The sequence below is a fragment of the Mustela nivalis genome (assembly GCF_964662115.1).
Source record: "Mustela nivalis genome assembly, chromosome: 9".
NCBI classification, from domain to species: Eukaryota; Metazoa; Chordata; class Mammalia; order Carnivora; family Mustelidae; genus Mustela; species Mustela nivalis.
In genome coordinates, this window is record NC_139028.1 from 116,932,828 (window position 1) to 116,958,843 (window position 26,016).

At 59.3% G+C, this 26,016-nt stretch overlaps 1 protein-coding gene across 16 annotated transcripts in view; it reads left to right on the top strand.

Moving 5' to 3' along the window:
* Nucleotides 1-7,532: 7,532 nt before the first annotated feature.
* Nucleotides 7,533-26,016, top strand: part of CTTN (cortactin) — a gene marked incomplete at its 5' end in the record, with an annotated part of 30,644 nt that continues 12,160 nt past the window's right edge. For 2 of the 16 annotated variants that reach the window (XM_082749176.1, XM_082749179.1), the window contains 11 exons: nt 7,533-7,629; nt 11,523-11,617; nt 12,776-12,870; nt 13,429-13,515; nt 13,622-13,695; nt 15,400-15,529; nt 19,256-19,366; nt 20,336-20,390; nt 21,129-21,239; nt 22,776-22,886; nt 23,384-23,494. In XM_082749176.1, coding sequence (XP_082605302.1) covers nt 13,429-13,515; nt 13,622-13,695; nt 15,400-15,529; nt 19,256-19,366; nt 20,336-20,390; nt 21,129-21,239; nt 22,776-22,886; nt 23,384-23,494 — 790 coding nt within the window. Of the gene's footprint in view, nt 7,630-11,522; nt 11,678-12,775; nt 12,871-13,428; nt 13,516-13,621; nt 13,696-15,399; nt 15,530-19,255; nt 19,367-20,335; nt 20,391-21,128; nt 21,240-22,775; nt 22,887-23,383; nt 23,495-24,569; nt 24,681-26,016 lie in introns of those variants that run through there. The other 14 variants (XM_082749188.1, XM_082749174.1, XM_082749173.1 and 11 more) reach the window with 13 other exon arrangements.

Here is a 26,016-nt window from a genome sequence, read left to right on the forward strand (position 1 = left end):
TGCCCCTCTTTTTTTTCTTTTGTTTGTTTTAAGATTTTGTTTTTTGTTTTTGTTTTTGTTTTTGTTTTTGTTTTTGACAGCACAAGCAGGGGAAGGGCCGAGGCAGAAGCAGGCTCCCCGCCGAGTCGGGAGCCTGACACAGGATGTTGGGATCATGCCCCGAGCCCAAGGCAGATGCTTAACCAACTGAGCTCCCCCTGGCGCCCCTTCAATTCCAAGGAAAACAGCAGCAGCCGCCGTCCTTGCTTCCCTCCCTGCCCGGGTGCGGCCACCCCTGCCCCTCTCCTCCCGCCTTTCCCCTAAGAAACACGTGCTTCGTGGGGGCTCCCGGCCCACCAGTCAGGATTCACCTGCTACTGGCATCTCTTTGAGGGGGATGAGAAGTTAGCATCATTTACTGGCAGCCAAGTGGACTGCTGGGCTTACAGCACGGCGGGCACGGGGTACCACTGTGCTCCCCAGGGTTTATGGACGAAATGGCGCCTGGGACTGGCTGGGAGATAATACCAGTGAAGGGGCATCTGGGTTGATGGCGGGTGAAGGCGGGATGCGTCCTGGGAGCGGCGACATACCACACTTGGAGAAGTGTGTCCCGGGTGCGATGGGCTACAGGTCCTTTGTGACAACTCCCGTCTGGGGTGGCCTTAAGCCTGGGCCACTGGTTGACCACGGGAATGTGCAGAGGGAACACTCGGGGACCACTGCAGTGAGGCCATCAGCAGCCTTCTAGAAACCAGCTCCCTAGTAGACATCCAACCGCCCAGAGACCAACCCCCACGCTGTAAGGGAGCCCAAGAGAGCCCCACGTTGGCGCCGTGAACGGTGAGACCCCAGAGGTTCCTCCCACCCCACGGTATGTGCCCGGCTCATAAGTGAGGGAGCCACACTGGACAGCCCAGTCCCCAATGACAGGCCGGAGAAAAGGTATGACAATCTCCCCCAACAGGGAGAACCAAGTTCCCAGACATCCGGCCGAGTGTCAGCGCCAGCCCCGCCAACTCTCCACTGGAAAGGACATGAGCCGCTGCCCTGCACCCCGTCCACACTCATGATCCCCGACGTGCCAGCGTGGTACGAGGGTTGGTTTTTCTCGTGAACTCGTGGGGTGCCTTCTTACATGGCAGCAGATGACTGGAACCTCATGTCCCACATGGACTGTTACATGTTCTGCGGCCTTCTGTCTGTCTGTCTGTATGTGGTCTTCGTCCAACCCCCCCCCCCGAGACTTCCATCTGCCGTGAATTCTTCCCTGTACCCCCCCCCCCCAGAGCTTCATGGTAAAGAAACAACAATTTACTGTTTCTCTTGATTTGCTGGATTGCCAACCTGGGTGGCCCCTTGGCTGGTCTCTCCCGGTTGCCCCCATGTGCCGGGGACCACGGACTCGTGCGACCTGCAGGTCCAGGGGACCCGTGTTCCTGCTCACGTGGCCTGCTCACCGCCCACCGGGGTGCGTCATTGCAGGGCCTCCTCCGGCTCCAGAAATGCAAGATCCGAAACGAAGGGGGCCCCAGGGCTAGAGCCCTTGAATGCTGTCCACGGAACTCATACCCCGTTGTTTCCTGGCACCTTATGCTGACAGCAGGTCCCAAGCCCAACCAGGATGCAAGAGGCTAGAGACGCAGCCACCATCCGTCTCTACGGGAGACACAGCTAGGTCGCCCTTGCGGATGGCACGCTTGTGTCCCCCTGAAACTCATATACTGAACCTAATGCAGGACGTGATGGTGTTTGGTGGTGGGAACTTTGGGAGGTGCTCAGGTCCTGTGGGCTGGGGGGCCTCATGCCGCTGCTCTTGTAAAGGGGCCCCAGAGAGCTCCCTTGCCCCTGTGTCATGAGAGGGCCCACTGGGAAGGTGTCCTTCTGTGAATGAGGAAGCCGGCTTTCCCCTGACACCACTTCTGCGGGTGCCCTATCTCGGACTTCCAGCCTCTAGAGCTCTGGGAAGGGAAGTTTCTATTGTTTGTAAGCCACTCCCTCCGCGCTTTTCTGGGACAGAGACCCAGACACCAGGCCAGTCCCCTTGCAAAGAAGCGCAGAGCATGGTTCCTGGAGGTCTCAGCGGTCAGCTTCAGCTGCAAACTGCCCCTCCCACCACCCCCCCATGACCCACCTGGGTCCTCCACGCGATCACTATTGTCCCTGGAACAGAGAGAATAAGAGATGAATTATTTTGTGGATAACCTGGTGTTTTGTTTTGTTTCTTTGTTTTTTAAGATTTTTATTTATTTGACAGGCAGAGATCACAAGTAGGCAGAGGCAGGCAGAGAGAGGAGGAAGCAGTCTCCCTGCTGGGCAGTAAGTCGATGCAGGCCTTGATCCCAAGAAGATCCCAAGACCTTGGGATCATGACCTGAGCCGAAGGCAGAGGCTTTAACCCACTGAGCCACCAGGTGCCCCTAGGTAACCCGTTCTTAATTTAGCAAAAACAATTTCTTGGCCATGAGCCCTTAGCATGAAGACAATACTCAAGTGCACAGGTTTGGTAATAACAACTTGTGCGCTAAGAGTCGAACCCAGCCAGGCCAGCAGTCGGCTGCTCCCGGGCGCTCCAGGACGCACAGGAAGGACGGAGCACTAGCGGTGAGGGTGAGGTCTCACTTCACTGTGGGACTTGGGCTCCTTGTGAGCTGGTCAGAATTCTCATTTTCAGGGGCTCTGTACACTTTGTAGGCTCTTAACTCTGGGGGAAAATTTTATTTTTACAAATATATTGGTATCAAAATGAATACAGCCACTACAAATATGTTCTTCAACTTAAAATTTCAATCTTTTTCCTTCTGATTTTAAAACATTTTTCAGGCCCCCTGGGTGGCTCAGCGGGCTAAGGGTCTGACTCTTGATTTCAGCTCAGGTCACCTTCTTGGGGGGCCTGAGATGGGAGCCCGGCTAGGGCTCTGGCAGAGCCCGGTCGGCTTCTCTCCTTTTGCCCTTCCCCCCACTCTAACTCGCCCACCAATAAGTAAATCTTTAAAATAAAACATTTTTAGGGGCCTTTGTGGTGGGCTGGATGGTGGCCTCCAAGAAGTAAATCCAGGGGCGCCTGGCTGCCTCAGTCCCCGAAGGAAGCGACTCCCCACCTTCGGGTTGTGAGTTCAAGCGCCACCATGGGCGGCGAGATCTTACAAAATCTTTAGGGGACAAACCTGTAAGTCCCTGCCCTAATCCTTGGCACGTGGATCTTCCCTCCTGCGGCAAAGGTGGGGCTCGGCGAGGGCTGGAGAGCTTATCCCGGGGTACTCCGCGGGGCCTGAAACGCAGTCTCACCCCTCCTCGAGCGGGGCAGCGGGGGCTCGGGGACCGCGGTCCGGGGCAGGGGTCGGAGGCCAGCGGCGCGACGCAGCCACGAGCTGGAGGCGCAGGAAGGGCCGCTCTGCAGCGCAGCCCGAAGGGGTGCGGGGGGTCGCAGCTCGCCTTCCCCCGCGGCCGAGACGGACGGCGAGTCTCTGGAGCGCGGCCCCGCCCGCCGCGAGGGCGCAGCAGCCCCAGCAGGTGCGCGCCGGCTCGGGGCGCCCCGCGCCTTCCAGGGAGGGCCCCCGGCCCCCGGCCGCACTCCGGTGGGGACCGCCACGGGCGGCCGGGGGGCGTGCGGGGGCGTGCGGGCTCGGAGCGCTGCGGCAGAAGGGCGCCCCGTCCGCCGCCGGACCGCAGCCGCGGAGAACCGGAGCCGGAGGCCCAGGCGCCCCGCCGCCCGGGCCGGGACCTCACGTCCGCAGGGGCGGCCCTTCCCGGGGGGCGCGCCCGGATTCCCTGGTGAAGCCCCACCGGGCCAGCTTGAAGCCCCGGCGCGAGCCGACCAGCGCCGGACGGCTGCGGTGTGCGCAGTGCTGACCCGCTGAGCCCGAGGTCGTGGGCGGCTCCCCGGCGAGGCTCCCGGGCCAGGCGCGCGCGCGGCCCGGGGCTGGAACGGCGGGTGCGGAGCGGAGCACCTGCGCGCTCCCGAGCGCGGGACCGTCGCCCCAGGCCCGCAGGCGCCCCCGCTGTGAGGCCTCAGGCGTTGGGGTGTCGGCCAGCCTCTAGCATCTCCGTCTCTGCCTTCTTAAGAAGATTTTACTTACTCATTTGAGAGAGAGCATGAGCACGGGGTGGGGCCGGGGCAGGGGGGAAGCAGGCTCCCCGCCGAGCAGGGAGCCCCACGGGCGCTCATCCCAGGGCCTGGCGATCAGGACCTGAGCCCAAGGCAGACGCTTGCCTCCATCTCTGCTTAAGACTCTGTTCCCGGGCCTCACCGACTCCCTCCGCCTGTGGCTATCCCCTGGGGGCCCACGCGCGAGGCACCCGCATGCCCGGCCTGGGGCTCAGAGAACGACACTCGGTCCTCCTATTACAAGGTCGGGACGCGGGTGCTGGCTGCACGGCTGGGGAGACCGAGGCAGGGACACGCACCGCGGCTGTCCACAGCCGGGCAGCTCGTCGGTGGGGGAGCTAGGGTTGTCGTCGGGGCCACGACCTCCGCAGTCTTTGCGTGGAAGGACCCATTCTTGTCCTCAGTGAGCGCAATCCTCCAGGGAAGACGCCGCAGGCGGGAGTCCAGTCCCTTTGCGGGCACCTCACCCAGCGCCGTCGGGGCTGCAGTAATGATGGAAGGGGAGGAGCCCTTGAGTCCTTTCTCTCTGAGCCCCGCTGTTCCCCGTGCACGTCTGCTTCTCTCCCACCTCTGCACCTCTGCTTGACTCTCTCCCTGATCCTCGGACCCCTTTCCCAGCATTTTTTACGTCATTCTCCTGCTTACTTTCCAACCCCTGGCTGAAGACGCATCTTCTTCTCTTGAGCCTCAACTTGATGGTGCCTCCCATGTGCCAAGTCCAAATCCATATTGCGACTGGGACCCTTCCTCTGGGAGCTTCTCTTTTCCCCCACCCCACCTCCCTCCATCTTCCTTGTCTGAGCATCTGCGAAGAGGCTGGGCCATCCTTTCGTAAGGAAGGATTTCATACTTCAGAATGACAAAAGTGATTATCGGAAAAGTTTCAGCAGAACTCAGGGGCCTCTGGTAATCGCTTGATGCCATGGGCTACAGTTTTTGCTCACACTCTCTCATACCTCTGAAGAAATCAGACAGCAGTGCAAGTAATTCTTGTCTGTAGATATACAACTTAGCCGAATGTAGTGAAATACAGTTGACTCTTGCCCTGTGGATAGATTGGTTTTGCATATTCATTTCAGCGGTCCCCTGCCTTCTCCTTGAAAAGCTGGAACGCCTTATTGCTTCAGTCATTATGAAGTTACATAACATCTTTGACATGTGTTCATTGTACAGGTATATGTGTAGGAAAGTCACTTTATGTTTTAAAATTATCCTTTGACACCTGACATCTCCTTTGCCACCCCTAATCCATCCAAACCTGACAATTTAACGTTCTCAAAGTCTCTTGTATCTACTCTCACTCTCTCCACCTTACCTGCTACCACAGGTTTGCCTTAACTGGTTGTCCTAGGCTCTTACCTGACCGTCTTTCCATCGATTCCCCACAGAGAAGCTAGAGGGATCTCATTATAATCGAAACTTTATGATGTCTCTTCTCTGCTTAACTTCCTCTAAGGACTTCCCATTTATTTTAGAATAAAGACCAAGGTCCTTGCTGTGCCCCGCCAATCCCACTGCGGTGCTTCATCCCTGTACTTTTTCTACCCAACTTTTTTTGGTTCCTCTGCCTCAGGGCCTTCGTCCACGTTGTTTTCTGCGCCTGGAAAATTCTTCCCTCCTGACCTCCTTACTTCTACTGACCTTCACATCTTGGTGCAAATGTTAATTGCCTAAAAGAATCCTTCTCTGATCTCCTGGGTGAGTTAAGGTCCCAAATTCTCCCCAGTACAATTTTTTTTCTTTTTAAAATGTTTTATTTATGTATTTGACACAGAGAGAGACAGAGAGAAAGGGAACACAAGCAGGGGGAGTGGGAGAGGGAGAAGCAGACTCCCCGCCCAGCAGGGACTCCCTATGCCGGGCTCCATCCCCGACCCTAGGATCATGATCCCAGCTGAAGGCAGGCACTTAATGACTGAGCCACCCAGGCGCCCCCCCCCCTCCCGAGTACAATTTCACAACAGTTTTGACTTTCTCATAGCATTTATCTTGTTTCCTAATTATGTGTCCGTGTGATGATGCCTGACTTCCTTTCTAGGCTGGAAGGGCCCTGAGGACAAGGTCCATGTTTATCCTGCTGACTCTCTGTGCTTGGGACATATGTGGCCTTCCCCGGGTGGACAGATGGTGGACGGGTGGGTGAATGGAGAGCGGAAGGAGGGGGCGGAGGCGACGGACGATGCTCCGGTGCGTGGGTGGGTGGGCGGAAGCTGCGGGTCGTGGATGCTCCGGTGCGTGGGTGGGTGGGCGGAAGCTGTGGGTCGTGGATGCTCCAGTGCGTGGGTGGCTGAGTGGAAGCTGCGGGTCGTGGATGCTCCGGTGCGTGGGTGGCTGGGTGGAAGCTGCGGGTCGTGGATGCTCCGGTGCGTGGGTGGGTGGAAGCTGCGGGTCGTGGATGCTCCGGTGCGTGGGTGGGTGGAAGCTGCGGGTCGTGGATGCTTCGGTGCGTGGGTGGCTGGGTGGAAGCTGCGGGTCGTGGATGCTCCGGTGCGTGGGTGGCTGGGTGGAAGCTGCGGGTCGTGGATGCTCCGGTGCGTGGGTGGCTGGGTGGAAGCTGCGGGTCGTGGATGCTCCGGTGCGTGGGTGGCTGGGTGGAAGCTGCGGGTCGTGGATGCTCCGGTGCGTGGGTGGCTGGGTGGAAGCTGCGGGTCGTGGATGCTCCGGTGCGTGGGTGGCTGGGTGGAAGCTGCGGGTCGTGGATGCTCCGGTGCGTGGGTGGCTGGGTGGAAGCTGCGGGTCGTGGATGCTCCGGTGCGTGGGTGGCTGGGTGGAAGCTGCGGGTCGTGGATGCTCCGGTGCGTGGGTGGCTGGGTGGAAGCTGCGGGTCGTGGATGCTCCGGTGCGTGGGTGGGTGGGCGGAAGCTGCGGGTCGTGGATGCTCCGGTGGGTGGGTGGCTGGGTGGAAGCTGCGGGTCGTGGATGCTCCGGTGCGTGGGTGGGTGGGCGGAAGCTGCGGGTCGTGGATGCTCCGGTGCGTGGGTGGGTGGGCGGAAGCTGCGGGTCGTGGATGAAGGCGGGCAGATGGGTGGGCGGGTGGAGGATGGAGGCGCGTGGCTGGGCGGGCGGAAGGAAGGACGGTGGGTGGACGGCTGGACGAGGATGCGTCCCCTCGCTGACTGACCCCTGCAGCCCCCTCCTGGGAGTCCACCTGGCCTGGCGCATCTCCCCTTCTCACCGGGGCAGTGCCCGGGATCCCAGCGCACGCCCTGGGCGCTTCCATCCCGGCGCAGGCCGAGCGCGCCCCGCACTCGCCCCGCAGGGAGTCGCCCGCACGCTCGGGCCGAGCTCGCGCGGCCGCCGGCGGAGGGCGCGGCCGGTGCCACGTGGGCGCGGGAGGCGGCTCCGGCCCTGCGCTCCTCCGCGCCCCGCTCCCAGCGCGCCCGCCGCCCCCCCCACTTCTCCGGAGGGCGCGGGGCGGGGCCTCGCCGGGACCCGGATGCGGCCCCGCCCCCGCCGCGGCACCGGAAGTGGAGCCGGGCGCTCGGGAGCCGCGGGCGCGGCGGAGCCAGGGCCGGGCGGGGAGCGACGGACGCCGGGCCGCGGTGAGCGAGCGCGGCGTCCTCGGCCGGGCTGCAGGGCGGGGCCCGGCTCCTCTGCCGGCTGCCCTGGGCGCCGCCGGCTCCGGGACGGGAAGGAAGCGGCGGTCGCTGCGGTCTCGCCGCGCTTCCGCTCGCGGTTTCGGGCTGGGGCGGGGGGCGCGGGCGGGTCGCTGGGCCGGGGCGCGGGGGACGGCTGCGGGCCCTGAGCGCGAGCGGCTGGGGCTGCGGGGAGGAGGGGCGGGGGTCGCCGGCCTGAGTGCGGCGTGCTTGGGCCCCCGGGCCGGGGGGTGAGCGCCGAGGGACGGAGACCGGGGGTCGGCCGGGGTCGGGTGGGCCCGGGGTCGGGTCGGCCGGGGTCGGGTGGGCCCGGGGTCGGGTCGGCCGGGGTCGGGTGGGCCCGGGGTCGGGTCGGCCGGGGTCGGGTGGGCCCGGGGTCGGGTCGGCCGGGGTCGGGCTCCGAGGGGCGGGGTCTGCTGGGGAGAGGCCGGGGAAGGGCCGAGGTCGGGCCGGGGAGGGAGTCCTGGAGCCCGAGGAGGGCCGGGGTCGGGCGAGGAGGGGCCGGGGTCGGGCGAGGAGGGCCCGGGAGCCGGGGGCACCCACCGGGAGGTTCTGCAATCAGGTCAGTGGGAATGCAGCGACTCGCGCAGCTGCGGCCGGTCGAGAGGCTCTAAATTTGGAGCAGCCCCTCCTCTGGGGGTGTTGGAAGTCCCCAGAAAGGTTCTTTTGGGCTGGTGGTTGGGTTTCCGTCTCTTGAATATTCCGGGAGCTCGATCGCCCCGCTGGAGGGCCGGGAGAAGAGGGGACAGGGCTTCCTGAGACTGGAGTCTGCGGGGGGCTGGGGCCTCTGGGGGAGGAATCCCATTTTCCGCTGACCGCAGCTCGGGAGGCATCCTGAGTGGGCGTCCCTCCCAGAGACCGCCCTGCCAGCGCCCCATTTGGGCTGCGTGGACTTGGCGGCGCTGTGCTTTGTCAGGGGTTAACCCCCTGCGTTCTGGCGTCTGGTCTGGCCGGGTGGGCCCAGGGCTGGGACGGGCTGTGCCTTGGCCAGGCCTCTGTTGTCCCTGACTCCCTCTGACCGTGGGGTGAGTCACTGCCCCAGTGCTTGGAGGCAGCCGGGTCTGTCTTAGAAAACCAATCCCAGATTTCCCCTGGAGCAGGAAGAGCCCTAAAGGCCGCTTTCCCGGGCTCTGGAATAAGGATGAAGAGCGAGAGGGCTGCAGGGTTGTTTCTGATCCTCTGTCTCCCAGTGGCTGCAGCTGACTTCTGGGTGGGTCATTTTGAGGGGCTTATCTTTAAAGCCCGTCGGAGTGGTTCGGATGGGTGATTCAGACTTCTTGGGTGCGGGGCGGCCCAGGGAGGTGCTCAGGGAGGTGCTCAAAAAAGGCGTGGTGGAAGGCCTGAGTCCTCGGGAGCACTGGGACTGGCTGGGGAGCACCGGGACGGCCTGGTGGTGCGGGATGCCAGGCATCCGCAGTGGCCGCAGGATGTGGGCTCCAGCCCCGGGCCTAGTCTTTCAGGTTTGTGGGGGCGCGGAAGCAAGCCCAGGCGCCAGGGGCTTTTCTCTGGGGAGTGCGGTGTGAGGAGTGGCCGGCTCTGCACACAGCTAGGGCCTTCTGGTTCAGTCTACTGCTCTGCTGCGCTGGCCATAGTGACCTTAATGGGAAGCCAACTCTGTCCCGTCATCTAGAACTTTGTCCCATACAGTGTTCCTCTCGGTTTATATGGTGGCGCATGGTGATGTCACCCTTGTGTGGTCTTGATGAGTACGTGTGACGTGTGACGTTTGCAAGGAAGGTCCGTTGATGGTGAGGGGTGTTATTTTGGTAACAGTTTTACTGAGGTGCAATTCATACACCATATAATTCACCCAGGTAAAGGGAACAGTTCAGTCGTTTTGTAACACATTGACTTGTGCAACTATCAGCACAGTCCACTTGAGAGTAATTTTATCCCCTCAAAAGGATCCCTGTTCCCTCCTTCCAGTATAGGTAACCACCGATCTACTGTTGTCTCCCTAGACTTGCCAGTTCTGGACGTTTCATGTGAAGGAGATTGGCTGATACGTGGGGTTTTGTCTCTGGCTTCTCGCCCTTCGCGTGTTCTCAAGAGTCGCTTGTGCTGTAGCGGGTGGTCAGGTCCCTCCGCGTTGCCAGATAACATTCCAGAACGAGTGGGTCACGTGGACCTGCTGCGTCACGTGGGCGCTGGCCTTGTTCGTGCTTTCTGGCCCTAAAGAAGGATCCTGCCCGACCGTTCCCATGCGAGGTTTTGTGGGGCCATAAATTTTTCTTTCTCTTGGGCCTGCCTCTGGGGGTGGGGACTGCTGGGCCAGTGGTGACTCTGTGTCACCTTTCGCCGACCCGTGGCTCTGTTACTTGTTTGTCCTCGCACCAGCACTCCGGGGCGGCTCTGGGGCCTGCACCCCGCCTGCCTCACTTGCCTCACTCTGTCTGGTGTTTCGTTTCAGCCTCAGCCCACTTGGGGGTTTGATTTGCATTTCCTGCCCTGCCATGCTCCATCCTCTCTTGTGTGAGCTCAGCAGCCATTTACTCCTCTTTGGAGATACTTCCACCCGGTTTTACAACATGGCTAATTGTCCTGTTTGCTGTTGAGTCCACCGAGTTCTTTATTTTGGGTATATGATCTGGAAACATTGTTTCCTCCCGTTCTGGGAATGGTCCTGAGTCTCTTGCCGGTGTCTCTTGAAGCAAAACCTTTCAGTTTTGTCCAATTTCTCTGTTCTTTCCTCTTCTCCCCTGTGCTTCTGGTGTCACATCTAAGAGCTGTCGCCAAACTGAAGGTGATGAAAATCTACTCTGACGTGTTCTTGTGACAGTTTAATAATGGAAGCTTAGATTTCTGTGATCTCTGACCTGTTTTGGGGTTAGTGTTTGTATATGGTGTGAGGTAGGGCGCCAGAGAGATTATCTTTGGGTCCAAAAAAAGACCCAGGCTTTTACATTCTCAGTTACTGTTGTGATTTTTTTTTTTAATTGAAAAATTTGAGGGGGTGGTAAGTGTGGACTTGGGTCTGTCCCTGGCCGCCCTTGGGTGGATTTTTACACGTGTTCACTAATTACTGTAATAACCTCAGCCCTTAGCACGTACTAAGCAGCCTACAGAAGTTAGGGTCTCCAGAGGGGACTGAAAAGAGAGGAGGGGTGCGTAGTAGCGTCAGGAACACAACAGGGAGTGTAGGGAAGGCTGGCTTAGCATGAGCCGTCCAGTTCCTGACGTGGACCAGGCTGGGTGCCGAGGCAGCAGCTGGTGCTTCTGAAGGACTTGTTCTGGGCACAGGGGACCAGATTCCTCGGCTCTGGGACGTCTGGCAGTACAGTGCCGGTGGGCGTTGTTGTCTCGGGAGAGGGTGGTGGAGAAGGTGGTGCATCGGTGGCCCGAGGCCCTGGAGTCTTGATCCCGGTGCTGCTGGTAACCCACCCTCCATCGGAAGCGCCGTCCCCTTCTCATGCCAGTGACCGTCACCACGCGGCCTTTGTCTCCAGCCACGCACGATCCCTTCAGAGTTTTCCTTATGTTATTTTCTTAAACTCACAGTAATAGGATTTTAGGATTTTGAGCAGTCATAATTTAGAAGGAGCGAAAAACGGAGACGTGTCCGGATCGTGGTGGACAGGATCCGTCTGTGCGCGGTGGCCGCGGTGGTCTCCGTTCGCTCGGGGAAGCAGCTCCGTGCGGCTGTGAGTCTTGTGAAGCTTTGCTGTTTTCTGTATTTTCTCAGTGTGTCTGAAAGTCGAGCTTTACGTGCGTCAGCTGCGAGCGTCCTCCTCTCGGGCTTCCTCACGAAGCCTCGATGTCAGAGTTTCCCGAAAGGACCTGTGCTCCGGCTCTGCCCAGACTGGCCGCTTCTGAGCTCTCTGCCCTTCATGTTTTCACAGACAGAGTCACTCCCAAATGCTGGAAGTTCCTCGCAGGAGCACTGGCTTTCCACAGGGACCCCTGAGCAGCCTTTGGTCGCCAGCTGGAAAGAAAGGTTTGTGCCCCGTGAGCGCCTCCCCTTGTCTCGCCTCGGACTGTCGGGGTGGATCCCCAGGCAAGGAGGGGGAGTGGGTGGTCTCCCTTTGGGTCTGCAGAGGTGGGGACCATCATTTTCTGGAGGAAATGTTGCTTAAAAAGTCAAGTCAAGGGGTGCCTGGCCGGTTCCGTCAGAATAGCATGCGACTCTTGAACTTGGGGTCTTGGGGTCATGAGTTGGGACCCCCACGTTGGGTGTGGAGATTACTTAGAAATAAGTAAAGTGAGTCAGCCCAGTTTCCAGTGTTGCCTGCGGGTGAAAGAGAAGGGGATTCCAGAAGTCTCTGGAAGCCTCTCTGTTCTGGGAGGAGCCATCTGGCCTCTTGGATCTGTGCTGTGGAGGGTGGGAGGAGCTGCCAGGCAGGGCGTCAGGAAGCAGGGGCCAGTGCTCACCCTGCCCGCAGGAGGCCGCCTTCCAGAAGGACCCGTGAAGGTTGGCTCTGCTGTGTTCTCCGCCTGCGTCAAGGACAGCAGCAGCAAAGACCCCTTTCACCTTTGCCCGAGGGGGAAAGGTGGCCGCACTGGCCCTCCCCAGAGACCCTGTCCTTCTGCGTGACTGTGTCCTCAGTGGCTGGACCCCTGGGCAGCTGACGTCCCACAGTTGAGGCCCCTTTCTACTGTGGTGACATACGGGGCACATTTGACTGGGAGAGGCAGACTGTGGGCAAACGAATTTTCAGGCGGCTGTCCTTGCGTTTGTACGTGGGCGCAGGGGACGGGGCACATCGGGTTGCTCCTCCCAGGGCTGAGCATTTAGTCTATTTTTTCGCTAAACTCGTGTCAAAAGCAGATCACATCTGGGAAGTGCTGGCCGTGCCTGGGACAGCTGGACAGAGAGCAGGGTTCGCGGTGGCCTTGAAGGGACTGTGTTGGTCCCGCCTTACCCAGGAGCAAACTTCCCGGCTCAGGTCACAGCGACCGGAGTCGCATCTGGGAACTTGAGAGTGCTGGCGTATGACAGCACTCACTACCACCTTGAGTTTGGACTTGAGGCCCAGCAGAGCTGGGGTCAGGGGCGGATCCGGATGGGAGGTTCTCAGGCTCCTGAGGGACTTCGGTCCTGTCTGAGTTCAAGCCACAGAAGCTTTCGGTTGATCGAGTTAAAATCATCTCCCAGGTGCTTCCTGGCTCGGGGGAATTGTTTGAGTGCTTCTGGGGAAGACGGACCCGCTGTTCTCCTGGTTTTCTCCTGACACCATTAAGAGTTGAAAGGTTAGAGTTTACCTTTGTGGTTAGGAAAAGCCACTGCTGCCCCGCCGTGAAGCCGTCATCCTCTGTGCCAGGTGGAACCATCGCTGGGGCGGAACGGCCACCTGCCGTCCTTGGGCTGCCCGGGGCAGGAAAGGTTGGCAGTTGGTGTCCTGGCTGCGTCCCCAGGTGGATGGTGAGGGACCCTCGTAAATCACGTGGAACACTTATTCACTTGCCAGAGTCCGAGCTAAGGAAGCACTTGCATGTCCACTGAGACTAGAAAGCAAAACGGGTAGTCTGTTTCCCTTTGTTTTTTTGCGGGAGGGACGGGGTCTTCACGAAGTAAGTGCACGCGTGATGTTTTTATTTTCCCGAAGATGTTCTCACTTGAACTGAGGCGGCACATTCTGACAGCGTTCTGGATGCCCTCTGAGAACAGGGCTAGAAACGCAGCGTTCTCTTTCATTCCTTTCTCGTGTCGGGGTCCGTGCGGGGCTGGCGACCCCCGACCTGGGTTGCAGTTGGGGTGCGGGGGGGCCGCCCGCTCAGCCCCCATGACTCTGCGCACTGCTCTTCCAGATGTGGAAGGCTTCGGCAGGCCACGCCGTGTCCATCACCCAGGACGACGGGGGCTCTGATGACTGGGAGACCGACCCCGACTTTGTGGTACGAGCCTCCGTCCTGTCGCTGCTGTGCTGCTCCCGAAAGCGGCTTCCCTCCGCGGGTCCCCAGGGTCGCGGGGAGTCCGCTGATCGTGTCTTCTTCTTTTCAGAACGACGTGAGCGAGAAAGAGCAGAGATGGGGGGCCAAAACCGTGAAGGGGTCTGGGCACCAGGAACACATCAAGTAAGAGCCTGTTGGTGTGAAAACGGTCCCCTGAAAAGCGACAGCAGGTGGGCCGGGGGCCTGGCCTCTGTCCCTCACGCAGTCCCTCCCTTGCTTGGTTCACTGCGGGAGATGAGGGTGGGACACGGCGATGTACTTCTGCGCGTGTGTGTGTGTGTGTGTGTGTGTGTGTGAGCTCACAGATACAGCGACTTCAAGCTCCTGCTGCGGACGAGTCCTTCATTTGCAATTCTGCTGTCCACTCTCCTTGCGGGACATGGTCCCCTGCGTCCCCTCTGCCAGTGGCCCGTCTCTGACATGCACAGTGTCCTTGAAAGCCTTAGACCTGAAACACCGCCCGCCCCTGCCGTGACTGTTACAGTCTTACTATTTTATCATGGGCTTTTGGGTCCTGGATTCTAAGCACCGTGTTCTCGCATAAAGCCCAAAATAGAGGAACTGAGTGATCGCCGTTGTAGGAGAACGTGGCCTTGGTCCCGACTCGGCCCTGTCTTGACCTGTCCCCTCTCTCGGTGGTGTTTCCTTATCAGGGAGTGTAGCTAAAACGGACTTTAAGTTGTGCTCAGGCTTTTGAGTAGGCCGGACTGGCTTCAGAACGTCCCTCTCGCTCCCTGTTCGTGAAGGACTGTCCCTGACCGAGTGACCCCTGGGACCGTTTGCACATTGGTCCTGCTCGGCCCCGCTGTCTCTCAGGAAGATGAGGCCCCTCTTGGCCGAGAGAGTCGGTAAATCATCCATAGAAGAGGCTTGGCCTGTGATGTGGGCGGTTTAGACACGAGTGTCCGTTCCTCCCTGACTTGCTGGGCCCGCCCCCTCCGCAGAAGTCCCAGGAGGACGTCGAGGGAGGGCCCCGGGCCTGCGGGGAGAGGGGCCAGCGCCGTCGTGCTTCAGGCCGCCTCCCCGGCGGGTTAGGTCACCCATTCCTCTCCTCCTGTCCGTTCCCGTGGCTCGGAGACGTGTCGGCCGTTGCCGGCGTTCTCTGGTGGAGCAGCCTCCGGACGCTTCGGGGGCCTGGGGTCCTTCCGGGGGTGAGGAGCAGTGTTCTTCCTCCTGCTCCTGCGGGGGGTGGGGGGTGGGCTTGTGCCGCTTTGTGGTCTGATGGGGACAGCTGCAGGTACTCCCTGACCTGCCAGGCTTTGACCACAGCTTGGGATCTGTTTCACGATCCCCAGTATTTTCCGGTAAAAAAAGTGACTTTGGATGATAAATCTGAACGTCTTTCATTTCACTTTTGAATATTTCCAAAGCTAGAGTATTTCAAGTAAAGGGACACTGTCGAAATGTCTTGCCTCACTGTCTTGGACCGGTGTCCTCAGTGTGCCTGGGGTCAGGGATGCTGACTTTGTTTCTCCTTCTGCTTGGGTGGCGCTCACACAACTGCTTCTCCTGGTGCTGTTACCTGAGGAAGCAGAACCTTTTCTCTGTTTGAGAGAAGGTCCACGTCTCGGGGTAGCTACTCGGGGGGGTTGGGATGCCTTGTGGGTGCGCACTTTGGTTTCTTTTCCCCCTTAAGCTTAAGCTGCCGGAGCAGGTGGGCCGGCTGGCAGAGGAGTCAGGAAAGTGTGATGAAGTCGGGGACTTGGGGGGCAGAGTCACGAGATCACAGGGGTACGAGGTGACGTCTCTGTCCTTGTGTGTCCTCCTCGAGGGCGAGGGCGCACTTCTGTTCCGTGGTTCGCTCTCATTTTCTCTCTTCCCTCCAAGCATACACAAGCTGAGAGAGAACGTTTTTCAAGAACACCAGACCCTCAAGGAGAAGGAGCTTGAAACAGGACCGAAAGCCTCTCACGGCTACGGCGGGAAGTTCGGCGTGGAGCAGGACAGGATGGACAAGGTGAGGTGCGGCCGCTGCGTATCTGTTCTCGGCTCGCACGTGGCCGGCCGAGAAGGGGCTCCGACTTCCTTGGGTTAAACGTTTGCAGTCGGTGTCTCGGAGCTGGGATTTGCCAGAAGTCATTCTCTGTTGGCTGACCTGACTCCCGCTCTTCAGAAGCTGCTGGAGGGTCTCACGATTGCTGGGGTGTGGGGACACGTAGGGCGGCCTGCCCTGGGACTCAGACAGAGCCCAGAAGCCTCTTGACCGCCGGCGTTGGCGTGACTGCTACACGCCCACGCCCTTCAGCTTGCTGCCTAACCCGGACCAACCTGCCGACCGGCACCAAATCTGGGGGCGCCCCGGTTTCACGCCGCAGGCGAGCGATGAACCCCATAGGTGTGCTGACGTCCCCCTTGCGTGATGAACCGCACACGGGAGTCTGGCGCTCTATGAAACACGGAGCCCCTGCCCACGAGGCCAGGCAAGATCGCTCCCTCTGAGAACAGTGGCCGAGCTTCCCCTGAGCTGTCACCGGTTGAGTTCAGGAACCTGGGGACATGCTGTCAGCCTTGTTGACTGAACGGATCAGTCTTTGTCAGCAGTTTGCATCTTCCGTGTCCCGAGAGGGAGCAGGGAGCTCTGGGCGGCTGGTGTCGCAGGAGAGGACGGAGCAGGGGCTGGTGTGTCGCAGGCTTCTCCCCGAGACGGTTCTTCATGTTCTCCAGACGTCCCTGTAGACGCGAGTTTCCTAGGCTCCACAATGTGAGATTGCTCTGACTTGCAAGTGTCTGCCTGCATCCTGTGTAGAGGGGAGGCCGTGGGCAGGAGCGTGTCCTGGTTCTGGTCTGTAATTCCAGACCTGCCTCCCGCCCGCCGCCGCACGCACGGATCGGATTCAGTGTCTGAGCGGACATGAAACGCCGCCGCTGGGTCACAGTGTACCACGCTGCACCGTGTTACCACAGAGTGGGTGGGCGGGGGGCGCCTATGGGCACCCCAAACCAGGTCCGAACTGCACCTAAGCTGGAGTTGGACCAAGTGTGAGCTGCAGGGAAGACACGGACGTTTCCTGGTGTGATACTCATTCCTGGAGATGTCTGGACAGGGAAAGTGAGCAGCAGAAGGATCTATGGATTTTTTTTTTTTTTTTAATTTAAATTTTTTTTTAAAAGATTTTATTTATTTATCTGACAGACCGAGATCACAGATAGGCAGAGAGGCAGGCAGAGAGAGAGAGGAGGAAGCAGGCTCCCCGCAGAGCAGGGAGCCCAATGTGGGGCTCGATCCCAGGACCCTGGGATCATGACCTGAGCCGAAGGCAGAGGCTTTAACCCACTGAGCCCCCCAGGCGCCCCTGGATTTTTTTTTTCAAGATTTTATGTATTTATTTGACAAAGAGACTGCGAGAGAGGAAGCACAAGCAGGGGGAGGGGGGGAGGGAGAAGCAGGGAGCCTGATGGGCTTGATCCCAGGACTCTGGGCAGATGCGTCACGCCTGAGCCCCCCCAGGCGCCTCTAATCTTCAGATTCTAAAGAGAAGCCTGGGAGCTTTTCGCAGACACACAGGACTGCCATGTGCTTAGGCCAGTGAAAGAATCAAGTCGGTAGAAGCCTTTCTCACCCCGAACGAAGCCTGTGCGCATGGGGTGTGGGCAGTCGGAGAGAAATGAACGATTAGTTTGGGCCCCGGGTCTGGGTTGGTAAAATGACTCTGGGGAAAACAAGGTGTCTAGGAAGCTTGATGGCGGGAAGAACCTGGCGTTCACTTCCGGCTTCCGTGCTGCTGAGGGACTGCGCCTCCTGCCCGCTCAGCACCTTGGCCTCAGGCCTTTCTAGTTGAGAAGCTTCCCTAAGGAGTGTTCCCCTCCCCACTCCGGCCAGCCCGCAGCACCCTTTCCTGTACCTTCTCCCTGTTACCCTCCATTCCCCGGAGGCTCTTCGGGGCTGGTGCCTGTCCTCACCTTGTGCCTGGCTGGTGGCCACCGTGAAGGTGTCCAGGGATATCTTCTGAGTGCCTGGGTTGTATGTCCGTGGCCGACGTGCTAACCATCCCTAGGTGGCTCAGGGAAGCCCCTTCGTGCCAGGGCAGTGTGTGGGGCCCCTTAAAGAGGAGCCGGTGGGGGATGTTGATGGGGCTCGGGTTCCTCCGCCCGTGCCTCACTGCGCACTTCGACGAGGCTCGCTTGTGGCTCCGGGGGCACAGTTGGACCTGTTGTCAGAAAGAACGAAGATTCCCCAGCCCAGTCACTCCTACTTGCAACTTGTTCTCTCCAGAAGTTGGAAAAAGCCCTAAGTCGTAAGGTCTCTGTCAACAGTTGAGGACGATGCAGTAGAGACTTTCGGGAGTAAGACCCACCTCGGACAGGCACGGATTGGCCAGAGGCATGTGGCCTGGACCGGTGGGGCAGCCGCCAGCCCCGTCTGCTCGGCTCTCGGGCCCCTGCCCTTCGCTCGGGGTCGAGCTGGCCATGGCCACACCCCGGGGCCTGGAGTGTGCGTCCAGGCGGCGCCCTGCCCAGTGCTGAGCTCTAGTCATGAACAGGACGTTGTCAGCCAGGTTCATCTGTGTGGATAGAGAGGTTGAGGAAAGTTGCCAGGCTGTCACCCCGGCCACGTTGTTAGGAAAGTCTTAAAACCTCTTTCACTTCTTTCTGGTGCGATTCATGCTGGGGGACCCCTTCGGAAGGCTGCCCCTCCGGGCTGCTCTGTCAGCGCTTTCTGGCCTCTTTCTGGCCAGGGGCCCTGGAGGCTGCGGCGTGTCCCGGAGCTTGTCGGTCAGTACCGATGTTGAGCAGACGGGCTGCGGGCGGTGGTCGCGCAGCCCCGGAGCTTCCAGGAGGACGCTGCTCCTTCCCCTGGGATATGGCGAGAATGGACTCCTGAGTTGCCCATGGAGGGTCCGCGGTGGGGCTGACACCTGAACCAGGGCATCCTGTGAAGCCCCACAGACGAGCGGCGGGTGATTGTGGTGTGGTTCCCAGGTGGTGTGACGGTCGGAGCTAGAAGGAGGGCTCAGATGTGCTGTCCCTGTGCTGTGTCCGGGGGCCCCGCTGTCCATGGTCCTGTCCATTCTGGGGGCGGGGCTGGCGGTGCTCGGGGCTCAGTAGTAAACGTGTTCAGCTTTGCAGGCTGTGGGGTCTCAGGCAGTTTTCAGAACTTGGTGGCTGAGTCTCAGAAGTGGTCTCAGGATATAAGTGAGCAGATGTGGCCGTGTTCCAGAAGCTTTGTTTACAGCGAGCTGGGTGGTCGGTGTGGCCCAGAAGCCCAACTGACAGGGTCTGTAGCAAACGGCACAGCAGGCAGAGGGTGGCCGAGTCCACCTCCTTTCCCGAGGGCCACGAAGGGACGCAGTGGCAGCTGCTCCTTGCCTGGGCGGGGCGCTCGCTCGGTACTAGTGGCTGGACGTGTGTCCTAACAGAAGCATGCTGTCTGCAGCCCTGACCCTTAGGGTATTTTTGGTTCCTGGTCTCATGTCACGCTTTAGTGGAGCAAGTGACTGTCGCTACCAGTCTCCGTGGGCAGGCCGGAGGTCGCAGGCTGGGTTTGGGGCGGAATTGACAGCAGGGTCCTTGCCTTGTCCGCACTGCATCCCGAGGTCCCACCTGGCAGGGTCTCAGGCAGCTCTGCCCCCCCGCCCCCCCCGCCGGTGTTTGTGCTGTGTGTGTTTTGGGGAGGAGCCCAGTCCGGGCTGTGGGGGACTGGTAGAGCCGGCAGCTTACCGCCTCCCTCCGCACCCTGTTGCAGTCGGCCGTCGGCCACGAGTACCAGTCGAAACTCTCCAAGCACTGCTCCCAGGTGGACTCCGTCCGCGGCTTTGGAGGCAAGTTTGGTGTCCAGGTGGACAGAGTTGACCAGGTGAGTGGGGGGCGTGGGAGCCAGCACGCAGCGATCGGGCCACTCTCTCCAGACCGTGGCATCCGCTGGGCCTGTCACTGTAGCACGAGGTGGCTCCGACTCCGTACTGCCAGGTGGGCGTCCTGAGAGCAGGATTCCTGGAAGAACCCCCAGCGCCCCCCCCATCCCCCCCGGGGCTCGGAGATGGTTGGCTCGCTGGGCTGAGCACGGGAGGACAGGAACGCTTTAGGGATCGTTGTTGCTCTTGTGGGGACAGTCCTCTGTGTTGCTATTTTGTCATCAGATGGACCAGGAACAGCCTCACGTTTCCCTGAGAAGGTGTCGCTGGGACCCTGTCTAGCCACCCACACTGCACGGACGTCCCTGGGACACGGGAGAGCCCCGCCCCCAACCCCCTCGCCCATACCCAGAACTAAGGCTGGTGTCCAGCTGTTGTCCAGGGCCTCGGCCCGTCCCCGATTCTCTGACTGAGCCCCGGGAGCACCTGTGCTCTCTGTCGTAGCGTCGGAGAGCCTGGGCTGTGGGCTCACACCTCAGTCTGCATTCAGGCTTTGCTCCGTGAGCCGTGGGTCTGTGTTAACCGTAAAATGGGGTGATGGTACCTGCCTGTCCCGGGGCTGTAGGTGCAGACCCCTCCGCCCCCATTCTCACGCCTGATGTCTCTGTTGCTCTTGGAAGAGTTCCCGTGGAAAGCAAGGCCACGGGCAGTCGTGGGAGTCGCTCGAGGCTGGCATCGGGCAGAAATCCACAAGCGGTACTTGCCCACGCGACCCGGTGCACGTTTCGTGGCCCGACACATGTCAGACACCAGAGCTTTGGGCTTTGGTTAGATCTGCACCTGGGTTAAGTAATCAGAGGCCAAAAAATAACATGGTTCATGTTTTTAAAAATGTCGTATGTATTGTTGGGTTCAGATGAATTGATTTGGAGGCATTTAAAAATGTGTTTCTCTTTCTTTGGTACCTGCAGTCCGCTGTCGGCTTCGAATACCAGGGCAAGACCGAGAAACATGCCTCGCAGAGAGGTAAGCCGCGCTGTGGACGGCCGGGCAGGAGGGAGCGGGGGAGGGCACGGTCACTGGAGGAGGTTTCTTGGGGAGGGCCGTGCTCCCTGAGTGTCCAATGTCATCATGGGGCCTCCCAGGCTGCGACAGAGGCTGCCTTCTGCCTTCTGAGTGCCGTTGTCCCGGGAGAGTCTGTCTTGGGCGTGGCTGGTGACGAGCTCACTGCCCCCAACAGTGGGAACCGGAGCCCTCTGATCACTGATGCTTTACTCCCTGTGTGGTCCTCACACGGCGCCTATGACCTTCGAGTCATGCCGCCTCCTAAAGCCTCTTTCTGAAAGCGGAAGCACGTCACTTTCTCCAAGTGCTTGATACGGTCTTCGCGCATGTGCGGGCTTATACCTGTGTCTTGCATGTCACCGGGCGGCCCCGGGAGCGGGCGCGCTGTCCGTTCGGTCTGGCCCGGGCCTCCACAGCCCCTTCCAGAAGGTGTGAGCTGTGCGGCTCTCGTGCTCCGACGGCTTCTTTCCCAGGTGGGACTGCAGCTTCCGTGTGCCATTGGCGGGTGCCGGGGCAGCACTGGAGACGGAGTCGGGGTTACTCGTGGGTGATCCTGGGTGGGGCGTGTTTTAAGCTGTGCGCTTGATCTCTTGCCGAGTCCTGACTCCGACACGTGTTTGTCTTGCTTGGTCGAAGAGCCAAAGTGACAGTTGAGGCTGTTACTGGGCTCCTCAACTGACCGCTGCCATGTCTCCACAGACTACTCGAGCGGCTTTGGTGGCAAGTACGGCGTGCAGGCCGACCGCGTGGACAAGAGTGCCGTGGGCTTCGACTACCAGGGCAAGACGGAGAAGCACGAGTCGCAGAAAGGTCGGGCCAGCGCGGGGCCTGCCTCCCTCCCCCCACCCCGTCCCTCACGCACGGTGTCCGTCCACCCCGGGGAATTTCCTCCCCCGTGCCGGCAGCTCGTGCGACCCTTGCTCGGCCTTGTTCGCTGCACGCGTGGGGACGCTCTTGTCCGGCTCGGGTCAGTGTAGGGGTTTGTCTGTGTCGACCGTTCTATCTCCGTCGCGTGGAGAAGCTACAAGCATGCAGCCATGCCTCCTTGGAACGTGGAATTGAGCTCATTTGTGATTTTTGAAGCCAAAAATCAACCACAGTGAATGTTTTTGTCCATTTGTCTCATCCGTAGTGATCATTTAACAGTAAGTTTTGAGAAATGGAACTGCCAGGTCAGAGGCCGTTGACTTCAAAGTTCTGCAGGCAACTGCAGATTGGCCTCGTCTGCCAGCTGGTTTTCCCTCCGTTTTGGGGGATCCTGCCTGGCGAGGGGTCTCCCTGTGAGGCATTTACGGTGCAGCCCCTCCCGCAGAGGCCCTGGGTGCTCGCTGCTTCGCTTGGTTTTATCTGGCTGGCATACTTAAATTCTTTTAAGCTTGGTTTTTGTTTTGTTTTTTTAAAACTTAAATTGAGTCAGTTGACACACAGTGTTTTGCTGGTTTCGGGGGCAGAGCTCAGGGATTTATCGATAACCTGTCACGCCAGTGCTCATTCCATCTCCTGCCCACCCCAGTGCCCCTCAGCAGTCGCCCCAGCCGCGCACCTGCCTCCCCCCCAGCAGCCCTTGGTTTGTCTCCGAGTTAAGAGTCTGTTATGATTCGTCTCCCTCCGTGATCTTGTCTTTATTTGTCCTCCCTTCCCTGTGCTGCTTTGTTTCGTTTCTTAAATTCCACAGGAGTGAGATCACATGATAGTCTTTCTCTGATCTAACTTCGCTGAGCACGATACCCTCTAGTTCCTCGCACGTCGTTGCAGAGGGCAAGATCGCATTCCTTTTGATGGCTGCGTAGTATTCCATTGTGTATATGGACCACGTTCAGCAGTCGATGGGCCTCTGGGCTCTTTCCACAGTTCAGCGGTTGTGGACATTGCTGCTGTGAACGTTGGGCTGCACGTGCCCCTTCTTCTCACTACATCTTATCTTTGCACTAAGTACCCAGTAGTGCGATGGCTGGGTCATAGGGCAGCTCTATTTTTAACTTCTCGAGGAGCCTCCGTACCGTTTCCAGAGTGACCGCCAGCTCGCATTCCCGCCAGCAGCACAAGAGGGTTCCCCCTTCTCCGCTTCCTCGCCGACATCTGACATGCTCATTTCGTGATCTCCTTCGGAACGGAGGAGAGATTCGACCGTTGTTAGGATCTGTTGTCCTTGCTACTGTTCACCTTTCTCTTACGTACACAAGTAATGCCATCCTGCGTCTCCCGTGTCAGGGACCTTACAACAGTGCGCCTGAAAGACTTTTGACTTGTCCTTGTGTTGTTTTAAACTGGGTGGGAGGAGTATTTGCTCAGGTCGGCTCGCTGATTGTGTTGCTGGTGTGTAAACAGTACCTTCCTCGTGTGCAGATTACTCCAAGGGCTTCGGCGGCAAGTATGGCATCGACAGGGACAAGGTGGACAAGAGTGCCGTGGGCTTCGAGTACCAGGGCAAGACGGAGAAGCACGAGTCGCAGAAAGGTGCGTCCCGGTTTCTCTTCTCTCGCCGGCAGCTGGTGGCCTGATGAGGGTGGCCAGAACAGAGGGGGACAGCGTCACGGGGAGGGAACCCCTGAAGTTAGATGCGTCTTCGCAACTGAGTGCTGCGTCTGGAGAGAGCAGGTCCCAGCACAGCTGTTAAGTGAGGAAACCGTATCCTGACACGTCTTCAGCCCTGGCACCCCAGCCGCTGCCTGTGATAATGGCTGCGTGTCGCATGTCTGGGTTGTAAACGGGGAGGCGTGGCGGCTCGCTGGGGCTGCTTTGGGCCATGTGTCTTGGAGCTTCGTGTGCGGGGTCCTCTGTGCTCACGGTGCCGAGAGTACAGGTCAGGCTGCTTTCCGGATGCTCTCCAGGAGGCCCTCTTCCTGCAGAGGAGCGAGCGCGCGTGTAGCCGGTTGTGTGTGTCTGCCTGTACCAGGAACTTGCTGCCCGTGCTCCCTGCTGACACCAGACCGTGCTCTTTTCTGTGTGTGTAGACTATGTGAAAGGGTTTGGAGGAAAATTCGGTGTACAGACAGACAGACAAGACAAATGTGCTCTTGGCTGGGATCACCAGGAGAAATTGCAGCTGCACGAATCCCAAAAAGGTAACATTTGTTATGCTGGCTCCTACTTGAGAACATTCCAGAAGTTCGTTTGTTTCCGTCCACAGGTCCTCCCGTGTGCCGTGTTCTTGCTGCATTTCTGTTGTGTGTCCTTTTCTCTCCACCGTTTGGGGTTGGCCTCTGCCTGCCCCATTTTTTTTTTTTTTTAATTTTTTTTATTTATTTATTTGAAAGACAGAGATCACAAGTAGGCAGAGAGGCAGGCAGAGAGAGAGAGAGAGGGAAGCAGGCTTCCTGCGGAGCAGAGAGCCCAATGCGGGGCTCGATCCCAGGACTCTGAGATCATGACCCGAGCCAAAGGCAGCAGCCCAAACCACTGAGCCACCCAGGCGCCCCATGCCTGCCCCATTTTTGAAAAACTCCCCAGCTAGTGTAGTGGTGAGCCCTCCTCCCCCGGGAGCGCCTATGATAAGGGGGCGCCGTGCCCGCCTGTGCTCCTGGAGCATCCTGGGAACGCTGTTTCCTGCCCGCGTGTGCGTTCCCGCTGACCAGGTGTGCCGCGGGTGCCCCCTGCGCCCAGCAGCGTGTTCACGTCAGGACGAGCACCGTCCCTGGGACCCAGGCTGCAGGCTGGGGTGCGGCCCTGCCACGTGTGCCGGCCTGGCACCCCCCCTTGAAGCCAGCACGCGGGAGCGGGGGGCTGACCTGCAGGGCCCTGTGGTACCTGTGCACAGTGTGTCTCTGCCTTACACGCACAGAGATACACTCTCGGGTCCGTAGCGCAGGTAGGACCCCAGAAGGAGACCTCAGAGCATGGAGTGCTTTTCCAGAATTCTTTCATTTGCAGCTCCTAACCTCTCTTCAGACCCGGGCTGAGGTGCCACGAGTTTCAGTGTGTCCTGTAGCCTCGGCACCGACTCGGGCCTGTGTATGAGCCTGGGAGCTGACTCTGGCTCCGGGCTCCGTGGAGCTCTGCCTTTAGTACCTGTGCTGCCGAGGCGAGCACAAGCTCTGCGTTCTCTAGATGACGTGTGTGACGCGTGCACTTGCTGACTCGATCCTAACCAGACTGTGTTTCCTCTCTCGGTTTTCCCCACTGTTGCTTGTGGATTTTCAGATTATAAGGCTGGTTTCGGAGGCAGATTTGGTGTTCAGTCCGAGAGGCAGGACTCCTGTGCTGTGGGGTTTGATTACAAGGAGAGACTGGCCAAGCACGAGTCCCAGCAAGGCATAGTTGCTCACCAGCCCCCCCCGCCCCCCGCCCCCAGTGCAGCTGCCTCTAGCACGGACTTCAGGGGCTCAGCCTTCCGAGTTAGCCGCTGGCAGGGGCACGTGGCCCTTTTAGCCCGGTTTGGGGCTGCGGCGATTCCGACTTGCAGCCCTTTCTGTCCCTGCCCTTTAGAACTTGCATCTGGTAAGAGGAGTCATTCTTAGGGTAACGTCCTCCTAACCCTGTAACATGACGATGGGTGGGGTGGGCCGTCTTTGGTCTCCCAGGAGCCCCTGCCGCTGACCGTGGCCTCTGGGAGTCACCCAAGGAGCTGTTCGGTTTCGCCTGGCCCCGAGCCTTCGTGTTCTGTGTGGTCTCTGTGTTTCCCTTGTGGTGGTGTCCTTGGCTGGGGTGGGGATGTTGTCTTTTTGTTTTTGTTTTTTGGTGACACCATCTACGTGTAACTTCCTCGCACAGAGTCACTGGTATGTCCTCAAAACGGGAAAGAAATGAAATTTCTAGATGTAGGTATTAGGATTCTGGCCAGCGCGTTTTCTTCTTTAGTGACCGTTCAGTATTTTTTTTTTTTTTTAAGATTTTATTTATTTATTTGACAGAGAGAGATCACAAGCAGGCAGAGAGGCAGGCAGAGAGAGAGGAAGGGAAGCAGGCTCCCTGCTGAGCAGAGAGCCCCATGCGGGACTCGATCCCAGGACCCCGAGATCATGACCTGAGCCGAAGGCAGTGGCTTAACCCACTGAGCCACCCAGGCGCCCCAGTCTTTTTTTTTTTTTTAAAGATTTTATTTATTTCTTTGATAGATCACAAGTAGGCGGGGTGGGGGTGGGAAGCAGGCTCCCCGCTGAGCAGAGAGCCCGATGCGGGACTCGATCCCAGGACCCTGATATCATGACCTGAACCGAAGGCAGAGGCTTAACCCTCTGAGCCACCCAGGAAGCCCGTGACCGTTCAGTCTTTAACCAAGTTGTTAGAACAGGGAGTGTGGCTGGGAGAGGAGTGATGGCCTGAGATCTGGGGGCAGAGCTCAGGTGTCTGGTGCCAGGGTCCCGGCGGGGTGGGAGCACGCACTTGGGTCCCTCCTGGAGACGGCGTGGGGACAGCCTCAGGTCTCCATGGCAGTGCTACGTGATGCCGTGACTGCCCCGTAGACCTATGTCGCCGAGATATGAGTCTTTGGCCCGTAGAATTCTCCCATGGAGTTATTTTTGCTTTTGGAAAAGCGAGAGAAGCCCACAGTTGAGCTCCTTGTAGCACGTACAGAGCAGGACACAGGAAGGGCCGCGGCCGGTCAGCCGTTGCTGGGAGGAAGACTGTGCTCTTGCAGCGGTGCCCC